Source organism: Bos taurus, chromosome 13 (genome assembly GCF_002263795.3).
Source record: "Bos taurus isolate L1 Dominette 01449 registration number 42190680 breed Hereford chromosome 13, ARS-UCD2.0, whole genome shotgun sequence".
NCBI lineage: Eukaryota > Metazoa > Chordata > Mammalia > Artiodactyla > Bovidae > Bos > Bos taurus.
This window is the reverse complement of record NC_037340.1, coordinates 32,439,427-32,463,621: the sequence shown is the minus strand read 5'-3', so window position 1 is coordinate 32,463,621 and position 24,195 is coordinate 32,439,427. Positions and strand designations below refer to the sequence as shown.

The window sequence follows — 24,195 nt, the reverse complement described above, 5'->3', positions numbered from 1 at the left end:
CCTGGTGGGCTGCCGTCTATGGGGTCACACAGAGTCAGACACGACTGAAGCAACTTAGCAGCAGCAGCAGCCACATGACAAAATCTGTCTCTGAGACCTGGAAGACTGTGGTGTGGGAGGTCTGACTTGCAGGTATAGCTCCCAGGTCAGGTATCACTCACAGGCCCTTCATAAAGGGCAACGTCACTTTGGATTTGGGAAAGCCTCTTTGGCCTCTCCAACTTTCTGTGATTTCCACTGGGTTTTGAGAGGTGTCTATGAAGGTAAAAAGCTTGACTACGGTGGACGGGGATCATTCCTCCCACACAAGGGGTCGCTAGTGCAGGTATGAGCGTCTGCTTGGTGAGTTGGCACTGCTGTCCGTGGTGACCTCGATGTCCAGGGTGGCCGTGTGTGCCCACAGCTAGAGGGTGCCTGCCTTGTGTGAGCATGCCAGCACTCCCGAGGGAGATGCCTGATGGACCCTGGACTCTTTGCAGAGCTGGTCACATTCCCTCAGCAGGTACACTGGCAACAGAGCAGTGGGTTGAACTCTTTTGGGCTCTGACTTAAAATCAAGTTGTGACAACAAGCGTGACCTCAGACAGGTTCTTCTGCCTCAGCTTCCATTATTCAACCTCCAGATCCTTAGACGTGTGATCAGAGTGGAACACAGTAGGTCATAACCTTGATGCATAAACAACAAGGACGGCACAGAGAAGTATACTCAATCAACTATACTCCAATATAAAATAGCGAGTTTAAAAAAATATAAAGTGAGTGCCTCTGGGCATCAAGAATTCATAAATAAGATGAAGAATAAGAGAGAGGGGCTCACAGTGGGTGTAAGCATTATGACACATTTAAGGAGGCTTCCCTGGGCATTGAGAAGGTTAGGGTCAACCAGAGGGGCGCCCCTATCTCTTAGGCTCTGGAAGTGAGTCAACAGAAAACAACATGAAGGACAGATTTGAGTGACTCGTGGGGCTGGTTTGGGGGCTTGAGTAGAAGATTATAAAAACATAAAAAGGTGTGATCTCCAAGAAAAGACATTTTCTTGGTTTCTCTACCAAGAAAAGACATTTTCATGAGCCAAGGTGCAGCCCTGAGCAGTAAACTGTGAATATGTGATGAAAGAAGAGACTAAAGATACGGGTGATGATGATTCAACATTTATTGCATCATCAGTATTCTCCAGGCACTGTGCTTCATGAACAGTAAGCATCTCATATTGGCCCCACAATTTAATGAGATAATGTCTATTTTCAGTCCTATTTTACAGAAAGAAAAATTGCTCAAAGAAGTTCTAAGGTAATTAAGTAGCATTTCTGGGATTTGAACCAACATTTCAGTTTAGAGCCTGAAGTCTTCATGATCACACAAGAGTCCCAACCTCATTGGTCCAGTCCACCCTCCAGATCGGCATCATCATGATCTGACCTGTCCCTTGCTCCAGCTTTGAAGAGGAAAGCAAATTGTCAAAGTGCAGTATCATGAGATACGCATCTTACAGAGAGAGGCGCAGTCTCACCACGGAAGACTGGGTTCTGGAAGGGGTGGGGGAGGGGTGGCTGTGACTATAACTTATGAGCATATTTCCGTAACACCCCAGTCAGCCCACAGCAGTGGAAGCACCTTCCCAGGCCCTGAATTCAGCCTCACGGTGACATGACACCAATTCTCCTTTCCCTAAAGAGGGCTCTGTCAGTGAGTGATGGATATTCAAATAAGAATTCTGTATAACTTGCTCTTTGGCTTTTCCCTCCAGGAGCATTTCTAGTTCAGTGACGAAAATACAAATCAATCACCGAGAAGAAATACAGTGGAATCCTAAATTTAGGCCTAGTAAACAGAAATACTCTAACACTATTGAGAAATCTGGTTTCAAGGAAAACACCATTTACCCCAAAGCTCAGTGAGTAACACATAACTTAGATGACTGAAAGGGATGACCATGGTCAGCCATCCCAAATTTAGACTCTGTCCATATTTAGAAGGCAAGGAGTTGTCATAATATTTTTATCGTTACCACTCAGTTTGGAAGAAAAGAGAATTTCTAGCAATTTTAAGATTGTTTGAGGCTGGAGGCCCAGCTTAGGCTATTGGGTTGCTGGTGGGGATTAACAAAGAGCCAGTCATTTGCAGCAGTATGGATGGACCTAGAGATGGGTGTCATGGGTGTCACGCTGAGTGAAGTCAGAGAGGAGAAACATAGGACATCCCTTATATGCAGAATCCAAAAAAGAAACTATACAACTGAACTTATTTACAAAAGAGAAACAGACACAGAGACTTAGAGAACGAACTTATGGTTACCAGCGGGGAAGGATGGAAGGAAGGGATAATTAGGGAGCCTGGGATGGACGCGTACACACTGCTATATTTAAAATGGATAACCAGCAAGGTCCTACTGTATAGCACAGGGAACTATATTCAATAACCTGAGATAAACCATAGTGGAAATGCTTATGAAAGAGATTGTATGTGTGTGTGTGTGTGTGTATATATATATATATGTGTGTGTGTGTGTGTGTGTATATATATGTATGTATATATAACTGAATCATTTTGCTTTACAGTGGATATTAATACTACAATAAAATTTAAAAAGAAATTAAACCCACTCTTAACTTGAAGGTTACAGGGTGAGTAGCTCACACCAACATGCTTAATTTAGCCAAGCCCCAAACCAACTCTAAACCTGAACTTGGAACAAAATCATCTGTCAGAGCTTTTCTAATTAAATTGGTTGAGGTTAAGGCTTGATGCCAAAATCAGAACGTGCTCATAGAAACCCAAATACGGTTGGTGCCAGGTGCTTCTTTCTGTCACCTCCACATCACGTCGACCTGTACAAAGGGGTTTTATTCAGCTCCACGTCATTCTCTAACAAAAGAACGGCAAAGCTCTACGTGTGGGGTCCGCTTACCTTTCAAGGCAAAGATGAATAAAAGGGCTACCTGCACATCCTTCATCCAGTAACTCCCGAGATGGATAGTCTGCTCACAAGCAAGTGGGAAAGAGCTTGGGGTTTCAACCTAGGAACTCAGGTCTCGCGTGAGGTTCGCAGGGTGTTAATCATCTTAAATGGGCAACAGAGTCTTGCGCCTGCTCTTTTTCAACAACGCCAGGTGCACCTGATATCAACAAAGCCCGTGAAGCTTGGGGCGGGGGCGGGGCGTTTGACCCGCAGTATTAGTATTGCCTGCAGACTGTTCAAAGTCAAGCCCCACTCAGACTTACAGCAGCAGAAATTCTAGGGATGAAGTTCAGCTCTCTACATTGGAACAAATCTTCCATTAGTCCTAACGTCTGCTGAATTTTCGAGAATTACTGCACTATATCGTGATGCCTTAATTGAAGCTCTAAAGACAACTGAAGAACTGCCTGCCCCGCCCCCCTCCATTTTGAAATCAAAGAAAGGTGTCTGAAGATTGTGTTTGTGTGTACGTAGGAGAGGTGTCGGAGAAGGCGGTGGCACCCCACCCCAGTACTCTTGCCTGGACAATCCCATGGATGGAGGAGCCTGGTGGGCTGCAGTCCATGACGTCGCTAAGAGTCGGACACGACTGAGCGACTTCATTTTCACTTTTCACTTTCATGCATTGGAGAAGGAAATGGCAACCCACTCCAGTGTTCTCGCCTGGAGAATCCCAGGGACGGGGGAGCCTGGTGGGAGGCCGTGTATGGGGTCGCACAGAGTCGGACACGACTGAAGCGACTTAGCAGCAGCAGCAGCAGCAGCAGCAGGAAAGGTGTTATGTGACTGAGTGACACGATTCATTTTGGCAGTAAAATGGGCTTTTCCCCCCTTGTCAAGATATCTCATTAAAAAAAAAAGTGAAGCATCTATTTTCTAAGAAAAATGACTAAAGCCAGAGTTATTTTCCATTTTAATAATTTTGCTAGAGGGCTTCCCTGGTGGCTCAGTTTGCTAGGCTATCAGTAATGCTGCTTGTATATTTCATGATGTACCTACTGAAATAATGTTCTATATTTCCTCAGAAAGAATAGAACATGTTTTGCATGTCAGTACTGTTATTCTCATAAATATACTCTGTTAAATCCATGAGAGTTTACACAGTAATCTCCAGCCTTACTCAAGTTTTGTTCTGTTAAAAATTTTTGAACTTCATCTGTTTTTTCCAGTTTTCTTTACCTGGACCAGATTTCCTTTGGTGATTACAGAGAAGAGTGTTGACACAATAGCCTTTAAACTTCCCAGGCTTTGGGACTTCCCTGGTGGTCCAGTAGCTAACACACTGTACTCCCAATGCAGGGGGCCTGGGTTCAATCCCTGGTCCGGCTGGATCTTACATATTGCAACTGGTGCAGTCAAATAAATAAATGAATAAAAAAATAAACTTCCCAAGTTTGCTTATTTATGAGCATTTCTGAGTCAGTGGGTCATGCTCTTAAGTGAACTATATATATATATATATATATATATATTTTTTTTTTTTTAGTGTTGATATAGAATCTGACATCCAGTAACAAAAGGTAATACAAACCATCACATTAAAACTGGACTTTATTACATTTTTTTGGAACTTAGTTTGCTTATGGTTTGTAATTTCACATACACACAAAAATATATTATTGATAGCAAAGAAGTTGAAACACATTGTATCCCAACAGACATCTGTCCATTTCAAATACTACAAACAAACATCTTTTACTAGGGAAACAATTCTTTTTGAAAGTTTACTAGAATTAATTTACAGCTTACCAATTACTAAAAAGGTGTGAGTTCCATCATGGTGTTGGAAACTTAAAACGAAAATTCAATTTATATACTACAGAACAAAATTACATTATTAAATTAATAAGTTAATAAAGATACACATTTCACCTATGATAAAAATATTTAATTTATAAATCACTATAGAATATAATAAAAGAAATGAAGTGAGGCCAGAAAATTGATTTTTGAAGGATTTTGAGACTATAAACTTATATTTTAATATTTTGTTCATATATAGCCAAGAGGAAGAGAGAAAGCCAACCTAGGGTCAGTCCAAAGTTTTGCAGGAGAAACATCAACCAGGGTCGCTGTGTTTGAACATGAGTCATTTCAGGAAGCTAAAAAAAGAATAAAAAACCAGAATAAGATCCAGATATATTCACTGCTGGGAAAAGTTTGGTGGGAAAACATGAGAGACTCTGTTATTCAGAACTTAATAACCTTTCCAATTCCCCAAATGGTTTTAAAATGTTTAATACCCACTCTCACCAAAATTCTAAAACATCAGATAAATTGAACCATTAGAATGTAGTGACAAGGATCCTAGCAATGCCAGAAATCTTAAAATGACAGTTATCAACTGAAAGCAAATCTAATTCTGATTTTTTTTTGGAAAATATTTAATGTGAAATATATAATAGATGAAAGGAATTCTTTTTGATGGTCCTATTGGGTTTATGAAATTGCTAAATGCACTGGCTATTACAAAGCATATATTTGTTTCTTTTCAAAATGATGACTGAGATCTTCCTGACCTTTGGAACAATAAAAGCATCATTTCCTAAGGCTAGGTTTTATTCTCAGAGAGAGAAATAGCAACAGATTTATGTTTGTGAAATGCTGTAACGCCATTTAGAGGGAAACATTCACTCAACCTCTATGAGTCATTCCTCAATCTGTTCATCTCACGTTCTTTTGATTCCTCACCCTGAGAAGGTCAGGGTCACTGTCTCTCTTTCATGACAATCATTTCCATTGGAGCATAGCCTCAGGTCAACAGAGATTGGACACTGAACTCAACCCTGGCACTACAGACACTCAGCGCTGGATAATTCTCTGTTGTGGAGGTTCTCCTGTGTGTTGTAGGATGTTTAGCAGTGTCCCTGGTTTCTATCCACTAGATGTCAGTTGTCCCTCTGCCCCTAGTCATGACAGCCAAGAATGTCTCCAGACCTTGTCAAATGTCCCCTTGGGGGTTCTCTCCTCTGGTTGAGAACTACTGGATTCGTACCTAGCAAAAGAAAGGTCAAACATATAAAATATGCAAGGGCTTTAAATTTATAGCAATGGAAAACAGATTGATGTCTTTTTTTCATGCCTGTATGGGAGCATCCTGGATGTTCTGTTTCAGTGTGTTTGAGATGGATATTTCTGTGTTCAAACTGGCAAAATAGATGGAAGGAGGAGTAAAATTATTGCATCCTGCTATCTCACACCCCAACACAGAGCCATGGAATAAAAGACAAAGTGGGATCCAAACTGCTATCCTGAATGGACGGATGGATGAATGGACAGATGGATGGATGGATAGCCTTAAATTATGTAATATACATATGTGTCACATTCCTTTTCAGGTTCTTTTCCCTTAAAGTTTACTACAAAATATTAAGTAGGGTTCTGTGTGTATATCTTAATCCCAACCTCCTAATTTATCCTTCCCCCACACCCTTTGCCCTTCGCTAACTGTAAGTTTGTTTTCTATGTCTGTGAGTCTAGTCTCTTTCTGTTTTGTAAATAAATTCATTTGTATCATTTTCTCTAGATTTCACATATAAGCAATATAGGCTTATCCATATAGCAACATAAGCTATTTGTCTTTGTCTGACTAATTTCACTTATTATGGTAGTCTCTAGGTCCATCCATGTTGCTGCAAATGGCACTCCTTGCTTTTTTAATTAAAACAATTTGCTCTGTGATAACTTGCCATCCATTCAGGGGTATGTACATTTATAAACCGTACTGAAGGCAAATGTTGCACTATCCAGTAGCAGATCTTTAATGACACCAATAAGAAGCCATTTTTCAGAATAAAGATGGAAATAGACAAAGAAGTGTGAACTTAGGATGGCCCAGGAGTGTGAACCTTAGGTGTAGAAGAAGGAAAGACACCATCTTAGTTTCAGAGGATGTTCCATAAACCATTCTTTATGTCAAGTCCTCCCTCATATAAAATTACTGCATGGGACATGATATTAGCATTTATCCACTTGCCTTCCTGATGTGCTTTAACATTCTCCATGAGCATTCACTTTTAAGCTTCAACTTGACTAGGGATACAATTATGTGGATGGAATCAAGTGTAAAACATTTATTTACTATCACTTGCTAAAATGTTCAGAAATCCTAATTAGCAGTTGACCATCATAACTACATCTCAGTTAATTAAGAGAACTTGTAGGGACCATTATCTGTAGACCAGTTACAGTCAATATGTGGGCTTCGTGCATATCAGGGAATTTTTTTCCTATGCCTGATTGAAATTTTTAAAAAGAACTTCACAGTGGTATGTTCAAGAGTTGCATCTTAAAGATTATTTTCCAGAAAATTACAACTACTTGACTGTCGTGTCTTGACATTCACTGATTAGACTCGGGGAACTTGCCAAGCATGGAGGTTAAAAACGAAGTTACTTTCTGCTTCAGGATTTCCAAATATCTGGCAAAAGTCTGAAGAACATTTCTCCTAGTACTATCTCTAGAAGGCAAGGCTGTTTTGCTATCATTTCTCTTTTTTTCTACTTTTTACTTCAATGTTAACACATTCTATTCATCATTTCACCCCTCTAGTCTTCGGGTATGAATCAAGATCTGTAAAACTGTTCAATAACAGTTTAACTGCCCTGGAGGAAAAGGGGACTTTTCTTTTTTGAAAGCCAGGGAAAATGGTGGCATTTAAACTCTTCTTGGGTGTTTTTTAAAAAGAAAAAGCACAATATGTACTCTCAAAAATGAATTCCTATGGACTTTTATTTCCCTTCAAATTTGCTGACTGAAATGATTAAAAATATGGCTAGATTCAGAGCAAGTGAAATGCTGCAATCAGATGTGGTTTGAGCTTCAACATTTTATGCTTGTATCTTTTGGAAAGACTTTCTGTAGAACTTGCTAGTATTTTGGTATGTACCCAAGAGATATTACGGTTCATATGTCATCCATAATAATCCAAAACAGTGCCAAGTACTGTCTCAAAAGCAAGCTTAACTAGGCTTTCTTACCAAACCATGTGGACATGGGAAGTGCAGACAGGCCAATCAAATTATGATCAAAGCTTCCATGTCAGGGTGAGAATCTCTTTAAAGTTTTAAAATTTGAAATTTTCATTGTTTGTCTGTTTCTATAGACTTACAAAGTTAGTCTGTTACAGCTTTTTTCCAGTGCTTACTGTCTGCCTTATAAACAGAAGCAGTAACATGCTATCTTTTATGACAAAGGCCGTGTGATACCTATGTATTCTACTACATATTTTTATCACATGCAGTGACTAATTGGACTTTTTAGTGTTGGCATTTTTTTTCTAGCTACTTAGAAATGTATTGGGCCATAACAGAGGTGAATTTCAGATAGAAAACTGGTCTTTGCAGGTGTTTGTATATCCTGTACAATAATGAGATGATCTGGCTTCTTGTCCTGGTTCTGACGTCACGTCTAAGTGCCTTTGGATAAGTCATCATCCTTCCTGAGCCAGTGTTTCCTCATAACTGAAAGGCGTTAATCATTTTACCTCTTGCGGGATTTTGAGGAGTCAATAGGAGAGAAGGAAAGATATAAGTAAAGGTGTGATTAAAAAAAGGATGTAAATCAAAGTAGATGTTACATAAGACCTTCCTCTAGAGCATCCTGAGAGACCTTGAGGAAAAACAAGCTGCTAGAAAGTACTGCTGAATCGATGGGAAGTTATCACAGAGCCAATTATTTTAATTTTTTAAAAGAAAGGAATGCCATTTGCAGCAACATGGATGGACTTAGAAATTATCACATGAAGTGAAGTAATCCAGAGAAACAATCTAAAATAAATGGTGTAAATGAACTTATTTACAAAACAGAAATAGACTCAGACGTAGAAAACAAATGTATGATTACTAAAGGGGAAAGGAAGCATGGGGATAAATTAGGATTTGGGGATCAACATATACATACTACACATATAAAATATATAATCAACAAGGACCTACTGAATAGTACATGGAACTCTACTTAATATTTTGTAATAACCTGTAAGGAAAAGGATTCTGGAAAAATAAATATATGTAACATAATTTAAGGCTATCCATCCATCCAGGATAACAGTTTTGGATTCACCTTTGTCTTTTATTTTGCTGCTCTGTACTGGGATGTGAGATACCAGGTTGCAATAATCTTAATCCTCCTTCTATCTAGTTTGCTGGTTAAAACAAAGAAATATCCATTTCAAGCACATCCAAATAGAACGTCCAGGATGCTCCCATAGAGGCATGAAAAAATACATCAGCCTATTTTCTGTTGCCATAAATCTAAAGCCCTTGCATATGTTGTACGTTCGAGCTTTCTCTTGCTGGATACAAGAATCCAGTAGTTCTCAACCAGAGGAGAGAACCCCCAAGGGGACATTTGACAAGGTCTGGAGACATTCTTGGCTGTCATGACTAGGGGCAGAGGGACAACTGACATCTAGTGGATAGAAACCAGGGACACTGCTAAACATCCTACAACACACAGGAGAACCCCCCAACAGAGAGTTATCCAGCGCCGAGTCTCAGTAGCGCCAAAGTTGCATTCAATGTCCCATTCATGTCGACTTGAGCCTGTGCTTCAGTAGAAATGACTGTAGTGAAAGAGAGACAGTGACTCTGACCTTCTCAGGGTGAGGGATTTGAAAGAATGTGAGACAAACTATGAAAATGAAAATACAACGTATCAAAACTAGTGGTATTCAGTGAACACAGTAAATAGAGGGTAATTGACAGGATCAAATGCATATATTGGGGGAAAATATATAAAAGCAATAATCTAAGCTCCCAATTCAGGAAACTAGAAGAAAACTAGCAAATTAAATCCCAAATACGGAAAAAAAAAAAAAAGAAATAATAAAAACTAGAGCAGAAATCAGTATAATTGAAAATAGGAAATCAATAGAGAAAAATCAACAAAAACAAAAGTTGATTTTATGAAAAGAACAATAAATTAGACAAGTCTCTTCCAGGCTAACTAAGAAACAAAAACAGAAGACACAAATTACTAATATCAGAATTGAAAGAGGGATATCACTTAAAAAATCCATGGATAATAAAGGAATATTATGAATAACTTTATGCCCACAAATTTGATAACCTAGATGAAATGTATAAATTCCTTGAAAGATGCAATCTGCCAAAACTAACACAAGAAAAAAATAGACCACCTGAATAGGTCTATTTCTTTTATGAAAGAAATGGAATCAATAATTAATAATTTTCCAGAGCACCAGACCCAGATGTGTTCACTGGTCAATTCTATCAAACAATTAATGAAGAAATTATGTCAGTTTTCTATAGTCTCTTCCGAAAGAAAGAAGCTGAGTAAATAATTTCTAATTCATTCTAAGAGATCAGTATTGTCTTAATACCAAAAACCAGACATATATGATAAGAAAACTATAGGTCAATATTTCTCATGAACAGAGATATAAAGATCCTCAACAAAATATTAACAGATCAAATCTAACAATGTATAAGAAAAATTATATGCCACAAAAAAGTGGGATTTATCCTAGGCATCCAAGGCTGGTTTAACATTCAAAAAATCAATTAATGTAATCTATATTCCAATATCTGTCTAGTTAAAGCTGTGGTTTTTCCAGTAGTCATGTATGGATGTGAGAGTTGGATCATAAAGCTGAGCGCCAAAGAATTGATGCTTTTGAACGTGGTGTCGGAGAAGACTCTTGAGAGTCCCTTGGACTGCAAGGAGATCCAACCAGTCAATCCTAACAGAAATCAGTCCTAAATATTCATTGAAAGGACTGATGCTGAAGCTGAAATTCCAATAGTTCGGCCACCTGATGTGAAGAACTGCCTCATTTGAAAAGACTCTGATGCTGGGAAAGATTGAAGGCGGGAGGAGAAAGGGATGACCAAGGATGAGATGGTTGAATGGCATCACCAACTCAATGGACATGAGTTTGAGCAAGTTCTGGGATTTGGTGATGGACAGGGAAGCCTGTCATCCTGTAGTCCATGGGATCTCAAAGAGTCAGATATGACTGAGGAACTGAACTGAACTGACATTTCAATATCAACAGGCTAAAGAAAAATCACATGATCATATCTATAGATGCATAAAAAGCATTGACAAAATCCAACACCTATTCATGATAAAATAAAAACTCCCAGCAAATTAGGAATAGAGAGGAGCTTCCTCAAATTCATAATTAGCATCTTAAAAAGCCTGCAGCTAACATCATACTCAGTGGTAAGAAACTGAAGGCTTTCCTGCTAAGATCAGGCACAAAACAAGGATATCCCCTTCCACCTCTGTTTTTCAACATCATATTGAAGTCCTAGCAAATGCAGTAAGAGAAGAAAAGGAAATAAAAGTTACACAGATTGGGAAAAAAGAGATAAAACTCCGTTTATTTGTACTTGACACGATTGTCTATGTAGTAAAGCCAAAACAACAAAGCTCACAGAACTAATAAACGCTTATATCAAGGTTGCAGAATAGAAGGTTAATATACAAAAGTCAATTGCTTTTCTATTTACCAGGAATGAACAGGTGGATTTTGAATTAAAAACATCATTTATATTAGAACCCCAAAATGAAACACTTAGATATAACTCTAACATAATATATAAAACATCTATTTGAGGAAAACTATAAAACTCAAAGATGTCAAGGAAAAAGAATAAATAGAGAGATATTCCATGTTTATGGATAGGAAAATTCAATATTGTCAAGATGTCAGTTCTCCACAACTTGATCTATAGATTGAATGCAATTCCTATCAAAAAAACCCAGCAACTTATTTTGTGGATATTGACAATCTGATCCTAAAGCTTATATGGAGAGGCAGACAACACAGAATGTCCAACACAATCCTGAAGGAGAATAATAGAGTTGGAGAATTTGATACTACCCAGCTTCAAGACTTACAATAAAGCTATAGTAATTAACACAGTGTGGTATTGGCAAAAGAAAAGATAAACAGATCAGTGGAACAGAGTAGAGCTCCCAGAAATAGACCCACATAAATACAGTCAACTGATCTCTGACAGATGAGCAAAAGTAATAAAGCAAAGATAGTCTTCCCAATAAATGGTGTTAGAACTATTGGACATGCACAAGCAAAAATAAAAAAGAATCTATACACAAAATTTTCATAAAAATTAAGATGAATCACAGATTTCAATGAAAAACATGAAATTATAAAACTATACAGGTAAAACCCAGATGACCTTGGGTATGGTGATGCCTTTTTAGATCCACATCAAAGACATGAAAGAACTGATTGACAAGCTGAACGTCATTAAAATGAAAAACTTCTGAGTTCCCTGGTGCTCAAATGGTTAGGATTCCAGGCTTTCACTGCCTTGGCCCAGGGTCAATCCCTGGTTGGGAACTGATATCCTGCAAGCCACATAGTGTGGCCAAAAAGAAAAAATTAAAACTTCTGGTCTGCAAAAGATAACATCAAGAGAATGAAAATATAAGCCAGAGACTGGGAAAAAATATTTGCAAAAGACTCACCTAATAAAAGACTGTTTAAAATATGCAAAGAACTCTTAGAACTTAATTCAATGCAAAGAAAACAAACAACCCAATATTTTAAATGAGTAAAAGAACTGAAAAGACGGCAAATAAGCACATGAAAAGATGTTCAACATCATATGGTTTTAGGGAATCTCAGATTACACTGGCAGTGAGACATGTGAGATACGTGAGATACCACTACCTACCTACTAGAATGGCCAAAATCCAAAACACTGACAACAGCAAATATTGGCAAGGATCTGGAGCAACAGGAACTCTCATTCATTGCTGGTGGGAATGCAAAATGACCCCACCACTTTGGAAAACATTTGGCAGATGTTTTGCAAAACTAAACATACTCTAGAAATTGCGCTCCTTGGTTCAGTTCAGTTCAGTTCAGTCGCTCAGTCGTGTCGGACTCTTTGTGACCCCATGAATCACAGCACGCCAGGCCTCCCTGTCCATCACCAACTCCCGGAGTTCACTCAGACTCACGTCCATCGAGTCAGTGATGCCATCCAGCCATCTCATCCTCTGTCGTCCCCTTTTCCTCCTGCCCCCAATCCCTCCCAGCATCAGAGTCTTTTACCAAGGCACTCCTTGGTATTCACCCCAAAACACTGGAAAATTATATTGACAGAAAAACTTGCACATGGAAGTTTACAGTGGCTTTACTCATAATTTCCAAAACTTGGAAGTAACCAAGGTGTCCTTTACTAGGTAAATGGATAGATAAACTATGGTACATCCATACAACTGAATATTTATTTAATGCTAAAAATCTGAGCTATCAAGACGTGGGGAAAATGCAAATGCCTATTACTAAGTGAAAGAAGCTAGTCTGAAAAGGCACCATAGTATAATAATTTCAACTATATGACATTCTGGAAAAGTCATACTATGAAAACAATAAAAAGATTAGTCATTGCCAGGAATCACCGAGGATACACACCAAGGATTTTTAGGGCATCAAAACTATTCTGTATGATACTACAGTGAAGGAATATATGTCATCTGTCAGAATCCATAGAATGTACAACAGCAAACATTGTAAACCCTCATGTAAATAGGGACTTTGGGTGATAATGATTTATCAGTGTAGTTTCATCAGTTGTCACAAACATAACTGGTATGTGACGTTCATAGTAGGGGAAGGTACATATGTGTGGGGGTCAGATGTCATGTGGGAATTTTCTTTATTTTCTACTCAATTTTGCTAAGAACTTGTAACTGCTCTAAAGCAATGTTTTTTAATTAAAAAAAAAGCATTTCCTAGGATTCCTAAAAATCAAAATCCAAAATCCATTTTAATTAAAAACATTATACTTTAAGCACTCCATATGGATATATATGTGACATATGGATATAGCCATATATAGTGACATATGGATATAGCCACCATTGTAGAAAATGTAGACAAAAATTTTTTTATTATCTATGCCTGGTATAAATGAAACACTCATACCTTGGCCTATAAGCTTATTGGGAGAAAAATCACAATGATTATGGATCTTTTGGTATTGATTATGAATCTAATGATATTTCTCCTGTTCCACCTAAACATTCCTGTTTTCTACAAGTAGAAAGAGTAAAAACAAGGGGGGTAAGGAAAAAAATGAAGCATATTTTGAGTTGCTTGAAAAGCCTTTGACTGTGTGTACCACAACAAACTCTGGAAAATTCTGAAAGAGATGGGAATACCAGACCACCTGACCTGCCTCTTGAGAAATCTGTATGCAGGTCAGGAAGCAACAGTTAGAACTGGACATGGAACAACAGACTGGTTCCAAATTGGGAAAGGAGTACATCAAGGCTGTATATTGTCACCCTGCTTATTTAACTTATATGCAGAGAACATCATGAGAAACGCTGGACTGGAAGAAGCACAAGCTGGAATTGAGATTGCTGGGAGAAATATCAATAACCTCAGATATGCAGATGATACCACCCTTATAGCAGAAAGCAAAGAAGAACTAAAGAGCCTCTTGATGAAAGTGAAAGAGGAGACTGAAAAAGTTGGCTTAAAGCTCAACATTCAGATAATGAAGATCATGGCATCCGGTCCCATCACTTCATGGCAAATAGATGGGGAAACAATGGAAACAGTGAACGACTTTATTTTTGGGGGCTCCAAAATCACTGCAGATGGTGACTGCAGCCATGAAATTAAAAGACACTTTCTCCTTGGGAGAAAAGTTATGACCAACTTAGAAATCATATTAAAAAGCAGAGACATTACTTTGCAAACAAAGGTCCATCTAGTCAAAGCTATGGTTTTTCCAGTAGTTGTGTATGAGTGTGAGAGTTGGACTATAAAGAAAGCTGAATGCTGAAGAATTAATGCTTTTGAACTCTGGTGTTTGAGAAGACTCTTGAGAGTCCCTTGGACTTCAACGAGATCAAACCAGTCCATCCTAAAGGAAATCGATCCTGAATATTCATTGGAAGGACTGATGCTGAAGCTGAAACTCCAATACTTTGGCCACCTGATGTGAAAAACTGACTCATTTGAAAAGACCCTGATGCTGGGAAAGACTGAAGGCAGGAGGACAAGGGGATGACAGAGGATGAGATGGATGGATGGCATCACTGACTCAATGGACATGAGTTTGAATAAACTCCGGGAGTTGACGATGGATAGGGAGGCCTGGCGTGCTGCATGGGGTCGCAAAGAGTCAGACACGACTGAGTGACTGAACTGAATTGATTTTGAGTTACTGAATTGTTTGGTGGCTAAGGACAAAGTAGATAGTGCCATATAGAAGTGTTTCATTTATATTCATGACAGGAAGATTTTTTCCCAAGTCTTTTCCATATTCTTATAACACTGAAACACCTAGATTTTCTTTTTCTTTTTCCAAATGATCATCACTGCTATGAAGAGCCACTGGAGTACACAGATGTTGTTTCTATGTTCTGTCATATGTTGTCAAACACATGAGAAAAAAATTAACTTTAGAATATTCACTCATCCACATATTTACAACGTTAACTTTCAGTTAGTTTTTCTCTTGACTTTTAAAGGGTCATTTGATGATTATTTATCAGTGACCTGTTGTCTAAGAAATAATTAACAAAGAGACATGTAGGAGTCCTGTTAAATAGGTAGGTAGATTTATTACAGTTAATGACACTCAAAAGTTCATCCAGTGTTTATAAAACCTAACCACTTAGTCTGTATAATTTTTTATGTCTCCAAGAAAATTTTCTGAACCTGTCATCCATGAGATCACAATTTGCTGAAAATCTGGTAAAGCAGAAAAACTGTTTGGCCTTCGCCACCCCAAGAAAGAGATGGACTGAATTTTATCTGTCTTTCTTCTCCCATGTGTTGGCTGGCCAACTTACTTGTGTTAATAAGTGTTCTACCACAGACACAATCACATAAACTTTTTGCTTTTCTTCCAGACTGTTGACAACATACATAGGCTGACTCTTTATAACAGTGATCATCTCATGCATTCAGTAAATTTAGATGAAATGTAAACGACCTACGTTATTCTTGATGAGTAAGCAAGATTGCATTGGACATTCACTATCACAAACTTTATAAAAACACCAGGGAAATTGCTCTAGTGAATTAAAAAAATCACCTGAGGATCAAATATATTATTCAGTTCTCAATAAGAATTTAGGAAAGCAAGCCAAGTATCCACTGATAGATAAATGGATAAACAAAATCTGATATACATATAATAGAATATTATTCAGCCTTAAAAAGGAAGGAAGCTCTGACAAACACTATGACATGAATGAGCCCTCAAGTTATTATGTGAAGTGAAACAAGCCAGTCACAAAAGGACAAATACTGCATGATTCTACAAATGTGGGAGAAGGCAATGGCAACCCACTCCAACACTCTTGTCTGGAAAATCCCATGGACAGAGGAGCCTGGTGGGCTGCAGTCCATGGGGTCACTACAAGTCGGACACGACTGAGCGACTTCACTTTCATGCATTGGAGAAGGAAATGGCAACCTGCTCCAGTGTTCTTGCCCGGAGAATCCCAGGGACGGGGGAGCCTGGTGGGCTGCTGTCTATGGGTTCGCACAGAGTCGGACACGACTGAAGTGACTTAACAGCAGCAGCAGCAGCTACAAATGTGAGGTACCTGTAATAGTTAAATTCATAGAGAAGAAAGTAGAATGGTGGTTACCAGGAGCTGAGGGTAGGTATATTATTGTTTAATGAGTACGCAGTTTCAGTTTGAAAAGATAAAAAATGTTCTGGAGATGGATGGTAGTTGTTGCACAACAATGAGTGTACTTAATGCTACTGAACTGTACACCTAGAAATGGTAAATTTTTTGTTATTAATAGTTTACCACAATAAACACACATGCACTCACTCACTCCAAGGTTTCAAAAACTTTGCTTTAATTCTTTAGCTCTTTGTTACAGAGTCACTAAGTCATGTCTGATTCTTTGTGACTTCATGAACTGCAGCACACCAGGCTTCCCTGTCCTTCACTATCTCCTTTATTCATTGTAATACTATCACAAGTAAGAAAATATACAATAGGAATAATTATCAAATACTAAAGATTCATTGCATTCACTTTGTATTGAGAAACATTAAATTGTGGGTTATGTTTAGATGATTCTAGGTACTGTGTTATACTGCAGTACTACAGCAGGGCTCAGTCTTGTTGACTCTTTGAGACTGCATGGACTCTAGCCCGCCAGACTCCTCTGTCCATGGTATTTCTCAGGCAAGAATATTGAAGTGGGTTGCCATTCCTTTCTCCAAGGGATCTTCCCAACTCAGAGATCAAACCCAGGTTTCCTTTGTCTCTTGCATTGCAGGCAGATTCTTTAGCCACTAAGCCATTAACCAACTTTCAATACTGGAGTGGATTGCCATTCCCTTCTCCAGAGAATCTTCCCAACCCAGGGATCAAACTCTGGTCTCCTGTATCGAAGGCAGATTCTTTATCATTTGAGCTACAGGGAAGTCCTGGCTCAGATGGTAAAGCATCTGTCTACAATGTGGGAGACCTAGGTTCGATCCCTGGGTCGGGAAGATTCCCTGGAGAAGGAAATGGCAACCCACTCCAGTACTCTTGCCTAGAAAATCCCATGGACAGAGGAGCCTGGTGCACGGTCCTTTATCCACAGAGTTGCAAAGAGTTGGACACGTCTGAGCGACTTCACTTTCTTTCTTTCTTTTCTTTCTGTGTTTAGATCTCAACATCCTAGAGCATAAATATTATATTATAAATATTTTTGTTTCCTCAAAATTCATATGTTGAAAGCATACCCCTGAATGTGATGACATAAGGAGGGGGGGCCTTTAGGAGGTGATTAGGATTCGATGAGACCATGAGGACAGAGCCCACGGGAATAGAATTAGTACCTATAACACAAATCACTATGTTGGCCCAACAATATCCTGAAATTGGGAGATGTGTTCCCACTGACACAAGTACTATTTTGAATTTTTGTTGATGTTGTTCAGCTGCCAACTCATGTCCGACTCTTTGCAACCCCATGGACTATAGTACATCAGACTCTTCTGTCCTCCACTAGCTCCCGGAGTTTGCTCAAATTCATGTCCATTGAGTTGGTGATGCTAACTAACTATCTCATCCTCTGCCACTACCTTCTCCTTTTACCTTCCATCTTCCCCAGCATCAGTGTCTTTTCCAACCAGTTAGTGCTTCACATAAGGTGGTCAAAGTACTGGATTTTCAGCTTTAGCAACAGTCCTTCCAATGAATATTCAGGGTTGATTTCCTTTAAGACTGGTTTCCTTTAAGATTGGTTTGATCTCCTTGAAATCTAAGGGACTCTCAAGATTCTTCTCCATCACCACAATTTGAAAGCATCAATTCTTCGGTGCTCTTCATTATGGTTTAACTCTCATATCCACACCTGACTACTGGAAAAATTATAGCTTTGACCATACGGACCTTTGTCAGCAAAGTGATGTCTCTGCTTTTTAATACACTGTCTAGTTTTGTCACAGATATCCTTTCAGTTCAGTTCAGTCACTCAGTCATGTCCAACTCTTTGTGACCCCATGGACTGCAGCACAGGAGGCCTCCCTGTCCATCGCCAACTCACAGAGCTTACTCAAACTCATGTCCATTGCGTCAGTGATGCCATCCAACCATCTCATCCTCTGTCATCCCCTTCTCCTCCTGCCTTTAATCATTTCCAGCATCAGGGTCTTTTCCAATGAGTCAGTTCTTTGCATCAGGTGGCCAAAGTATTGGAGTTTCAGCTTTAGCATCAGACCTTCCAATGAATAGTCAGGACTGATTCCTTTAGGATGGACTGGTTTGATCTCCTTGCAGCCCAAGGGACTCCCAAGAATCTTCTCCAACACCACAGTTAAAAGCATGGAGCTTTGGTGCTCAGCTTTCTTTATTGTCTAACTCTCACATCCATACATGACTACTGGAAAAACCATAGCTTTGACTAGAAGGACCTTTGTTGGCAAAGTAATGTCTATGCTTTTTAATATGCTTTCTAGGTTGGTCATAACTTTTCTTCCATGGAGGAAGCATCTTTTAATTTCATGGCTGCAGTCACCATCTGCAGCCATCAGCTTTCAGCTTTCCTTTAGGTTTTTTTAAATTAATAGCTATGTTTGTAAAACAACTGAATACAGTAGTTTTAATTTTCCTTATCAAGCAAGAAAGCAAGAGCCACAGTTCTCAGTGTGTCTGAGATCACCAAACAGGAAGCTTAAAAGGTTATTTTGAAAAATTCAGCATTAGATATTTTATTTGTTAAATATTCAAATACAATATTATAGGTTTCTACCTTCTCAATGGTATCCCAAGGGAATTCAAGAAGCCATTTGCTATAGAAGATAAGTGAAAATTTCTCTTTTGAAAACTGAGTTATAAGACAAATATCCTATCACTGTCAGACATAATTCAGAGACACAAAGATGTTACCTGCTTTTAACTTGCATTAAAAAATTCACTTATCCATTTTTTTGTTGTTAGGGAAAGCGGTTGAGTTAGATAAACTCTGAATTATACAGCTCAGTAAAGACAGTCATCAGCCAGCTGTAGCATTTTCTTAAAAAAATGGGTTTCTTTAGAAGATACATATGTTTGTGTGTGCACACATGGTTTGAGAAACTATCAAGAAGAAAAGAAACATGCAGAGCAAAAAATACAAACATTTCTGGTGGTCACTTTTTAAAAATTATAAAGCTCAGCATTCATCAAAGTTTAGTCTATTAATAATTTCCTCAGTAGAAAATATCTAAGGGTAGAGTTTGACTGATTTTTACAGAAAGAGAATGTAAATCTTTCAAAACCGTTGGTAAGAATGATTCATACTTCTTGCTTTGTGAAGAAATCATTGTGAATGTTAAATTATATTCATTGTGCTGCCTAAAAAGGCTTTTCAATGCTTGTCATGGATTTAAAGGATGGCAGTTACACTCATTGATTTCAAGTACAGTATTTGTTGAAAGCAAATGTGCATATCAAGATAATTCTATGTCTTTTCAAACAAAATATCTGTTTTTTATGGATGGATATTATTTAAAGGGCATTACATCTGGCTATTGCAAACTTCAAAGTGAGAATAACTTACTAGTTTTCTGGATAAAGGACTCATCTACTAGTGCCAACTTGGTGGTGATGGATTACTGATTGAATTGCACTGGATTTATTTAAATTCCCCTGACAAAGGAAGACTCAATTAAATGCAATAAATTGGAAGATAAAGAATGGGGAGCAGGGAATAGGATCAACAACCCCAAAGCGTAGGAAGAGCTTAATATTACTGTTGTTTTTTTAGTCTCTAAGTCATGTCCAGCTCTTTATAGACCCCATGGACTGTAGCCCACCAGGCTGCTCTGTCCATGGCATTTTCTAGGCAAGAATACTGGAGTGGGTTGCCATTTCCTTCTCCAGGGGATCTTCCTGACTCAGGGATCAATGCAGATCAATGCAATGCAGATAGCTTCTTTACCGATGAGCCACAGGTCACCTGATTTTTAAAATGATGCAAAACCTAGGTAGGATGGTAGCTGTTTTGTCAGCCAATTTATGTTCTTTTTTCTCAATTCACTCTCTCAAAGCTGTTATTATTCACTGAACTAAAATAACTGTAGAGAAGCCAGTGAATGTTCTTCCTCTGGATTACTAATAATCCTATTCTTTGAGTGGGTGTCATAGGTAGAGCTTATTTTTCTGTGTTTGGATACATTTTCAAAACAGAGGCTCTTAAGTTCAAGTTCAAAATAGTCTTTACCATGCTTTGCAAACAAAGAAAATTATTTGGTAATTGGAAAATGCTCCAGGCAAAAGGATGGCTGGGATATTACTTGGAGGATGTTAATTCCCAGAAGAGGGTAGATAAGCCAATTGCTCTAAGTGATTCCTCTACAATCTTGCTGTTTCCTCTCCCATTATTATGTAAGTAAAAAAGAAGTTTTAAAAAAAGATAAGAAAGAAAAAAAAAAACCCAAAAAACAAAAAAAACAGCTGTGGAGTGGAAGAGGAAGCAACTCAGAGATATACGTAGTAAGAAAGACTGGTGGAGGGAGAGGACTGGAAATAAGGTTTATTCTCAATTAACTCAACATGATGGGGACCTGTCTGGTGATCCAGTGGTTAAGAATCCACTTTGCAATGCAGGGGATGTGGGTGTGATCCTTGGATGAGGAACTAAGCTCCCATAAACCTTGGAGCAACTAAGCCCAAGCACCACAACTAGACAACCCATATGTCACACACAGCCAGAGAGCACACATGACTCAGTGAAGACCCCAGGTACTGCAACTAAGAGCCATCACAGCTAAATAAAATAAATAAAAAGTCACCTTGATATACAGGGAGAGGGCACAGGAGTTTTGTTTTCTTTCATTTTAGCATGAATTTGGTAGGCACATCCTTCTCCTGAACCTCCTTCTCTGAGTTACATCTCCTCCACTATCAGCTTGGATGCTATTAACATATTGGATCCTGGGCAGCTGTCCAGTTATCTCCATTCTAGGGACATCTCCATCGTGATAGCCCCTTGAGATTTCTATGAGCTTATTGCTATGGAAACAGTTTTACAGGATTTAAAACCTTAGGAAATGCCTAAAGGTCTGCAACTTGTTTCAGATCCAAAATAAATCTCTCCCTGGCATAACCTACTTAATGCTCTTCAAAATGAATTAACTCATTCTTTAAATAAAAATCATATTGTTGAAAAATAAATTCTCTCTTATTCAAATCTGAAAAAAAATACTTTTGGGGCTTGTCTTTTCCTTCTGTTTGAGAGATTTTTTAATTTTAGAGAGGGTAGCTATGAGAAGTTTTCCTGAATTTTTAGTTCTGGGAATTTTCATGGAAGGAATTTTCAGTTCTCATACAGAATGAGAAGCTCCTACACAGCTGCCTCTTGTTCCCAAGAGCATCTAAACCAAGGTTAGCAGCACAGGGATATATTAGCTTCCTACTTCTACTGTCAACAGATTACCACTAACCTGTTGGTTTAAAACACAAATTTATCTTACAGTTCTGTAACAGCAGAAATAGAGACACAGATATAGAGAACAAATTTATGGATACCAAGGGGGAAAGGGGGTCAAGGCGAATTCAGAGATCGGGATTGACAATTACACACTATTGATACTATGTATAAAACAGGGCTTCCCAGGCGCTCAGTGGTAAAGAATCTGCCTGCCAATGCAGAAGACACAGGAGACTCGGGTTCAATCTCTGGGTTGGACACAACAGAGCACATAAAATAGATAATATATAAGAACCTACTATATAGCTCAGGGAACTCTACTCAATGCTCTCTGGTGACCTGAATGGGAAGAAAATCCATGAAAGAGGGAATATATGTATATGTGTAGCTGATTCACTTTGCTGTACACAGAAACTAACACGACCTTGTAAAGCAACTATACGCCAGAAAAATCAATGTGTTTGGAACCAAGCAGATCACTGTGGTCTCCACTCCCTCCTCCCCCAAGTAAAAAGGCTCCTCCATGTTTCTCGTCTCTTGTTTGTAGAAAAGCTGATGTCTCCCAGCCCTTCCTGGGTCCCAAAAGAGCAGGTTCAAGCAATTAAGGATTAGGACAACGAAGTCACAGATTCAGTGTCCAATATACATTTCTGAGTTGTTTTACAGGTATTATAACTGCCACCAGAGGGGAAACGCCAAGTGCATGATGACCAGACTGCAGCTGTGATATAAGCTGCTCCATCTTGAGCACAAATGAGTTTATGGTTAGCAGTATTCCAAGAACTGGCCTTAAGAGAATGGGATTAACACTACTGCTCATAACAATCTGTATTTTTGTGGGCATCAAAATAATTGCAGCTTGTTCTGCTCATATATGTAAATGGGCAGCTAAAACTGTCAGCAAAGAGGTGCTTCAAACCCACGCCAACATCTTTCACATTAAGTCCTTGATGCCCTTACTCAGCATAAAACAGTTATAGGAGATGGCCCTTCATCCCTAATCCCATCTAAATGGAATGATATCTGACAGGGGAGACTTGTAAACAGTTCTTTGTGGAAATCACCCACAGCAGGAAACCTTCTTTCCCATCAAAACTATATTGTAAAACTATATTAGCAAAACTATATTGTAACTAACTTTTCAATCACGTGCCCCTGTGTTCTACTCATTTCCAGCTCAAGCACCCCTATCAGATCTTATGATCACACAATACCTTGCCTAACTCCTTGGTGCTTTCTGTAGATGAAAGAAATAGAAAAGAAGAATAAGTAATGAACAGATGACCAGATCTCTTCCCTTGTTCCCACTTCAGTAATCTCATGAACAAACTGTGTGAACACAATAGCATCTAAAGAAAGATCACCAGAAGCCGACAAGCCTGTATGCAGTGAGGGATGGTGATGACTCTGACCCCCTCAACTCAGTGATTAACTGTGTTGACTTCCTTTTTCCTTTAAAAACTTTCATGGCTAAGCAGAATCTTTGCAGATGGTGTTTGGGGATACTGAGTCCACCATCTCCATAGATTACCAGCATTCTGATTAAAAGAAATTTTCCTTTCTACCAACAACTGTCTCTCAGGTATTGATTTTTGAGCAGCCAGACCTGAGGTTCAGTAACTTGTTGCTTAACTATTTTGGATTCTTCAGAGGAGAATCTGTCTCCTTGGCTTTTCCAGTTTCTAGAGGCTGCCTACATTCCTTGGCTCCTGGTCCCCTTCCTCCAGCCTCAAATTTAGCAACCTCATATCTCTCTGAATCTTTTTTCATCACATCTCTTTGACCACAACTGGGGAAGGCTTTCCACCTTTAAGAACTGGTGGTTAGATTTGGACCACCCAGATAATCCAGGGTAATTAAGACAAAATGTTATGTATGTTTTTTTTAAACTGTAAACCTTATTTTTTAAAAGCAAGATAGTTAACCCATGTCTAACACTGAAATATTTAGGAAATCAATCCTGAATACTTATTGAAAGGACTGAAGATGAAGTTGAAGCTCCAATATTTTGGCCACCTGATGAGAAGAGCTGATTCATTAGAAAAGACCTTGATGCTGGGAAAGATTGAAGGCAGGAGGAGACGAGGACAACAGAGGATGGAATGGTTGGATGGCCTCACCGACTCAATGGACATGAGTTTGAGCAAGCTCCCAGAGATGGTGAAAGACAGGGAAGCCTGGTGTGCTGCAGTTTATGGGGTCACAGAGAGTCGGACATGACTGAGCGACTAAACAACAACAACCCTGGCTAATTTGAATTAGTCTAACAACCTCAGATAGCACAGATGATACCACTCTAATGGCGGAAAATGAAGAGGAACTCAAGAACTTCTTGATG

General features: G+C 38.8%; 1 protein-coding gene across 7 annotated transcripts in view; it reads right to left on the bottom strand.

Moving 5' to 3' along the window:
* Positions 1-4,492: 4,492 nt before the first annotated feature.
* The window catches only part of SLC39A12 (solute carrier family 39 member 12), an 84,321-nt gene continuing 64,618 nt past the window's right edge, over positions 4,493-24,195 (bottom strand). For 6 of the 7 annotated variants that reach the window (XM_025000649.2, XM_025000650.2, XM_025000654.2 and 3 more), the window contains one exon: positions 4,493-5,061. In XM_025000649.2, the coding sequence (XP_024856417.1) occupies positions 4,933-5,061 (129 nt within the window). In that variant the 3' untranslated portion in view covers positions 4,493-4,932. Of the gene's footprint in view, positions 5,062-5,896; positions 5,955-24,195 lie in introns of all 7 variants that reach the window. The other variant, XM_025000653.2, reaches the window with a different exon arrangement.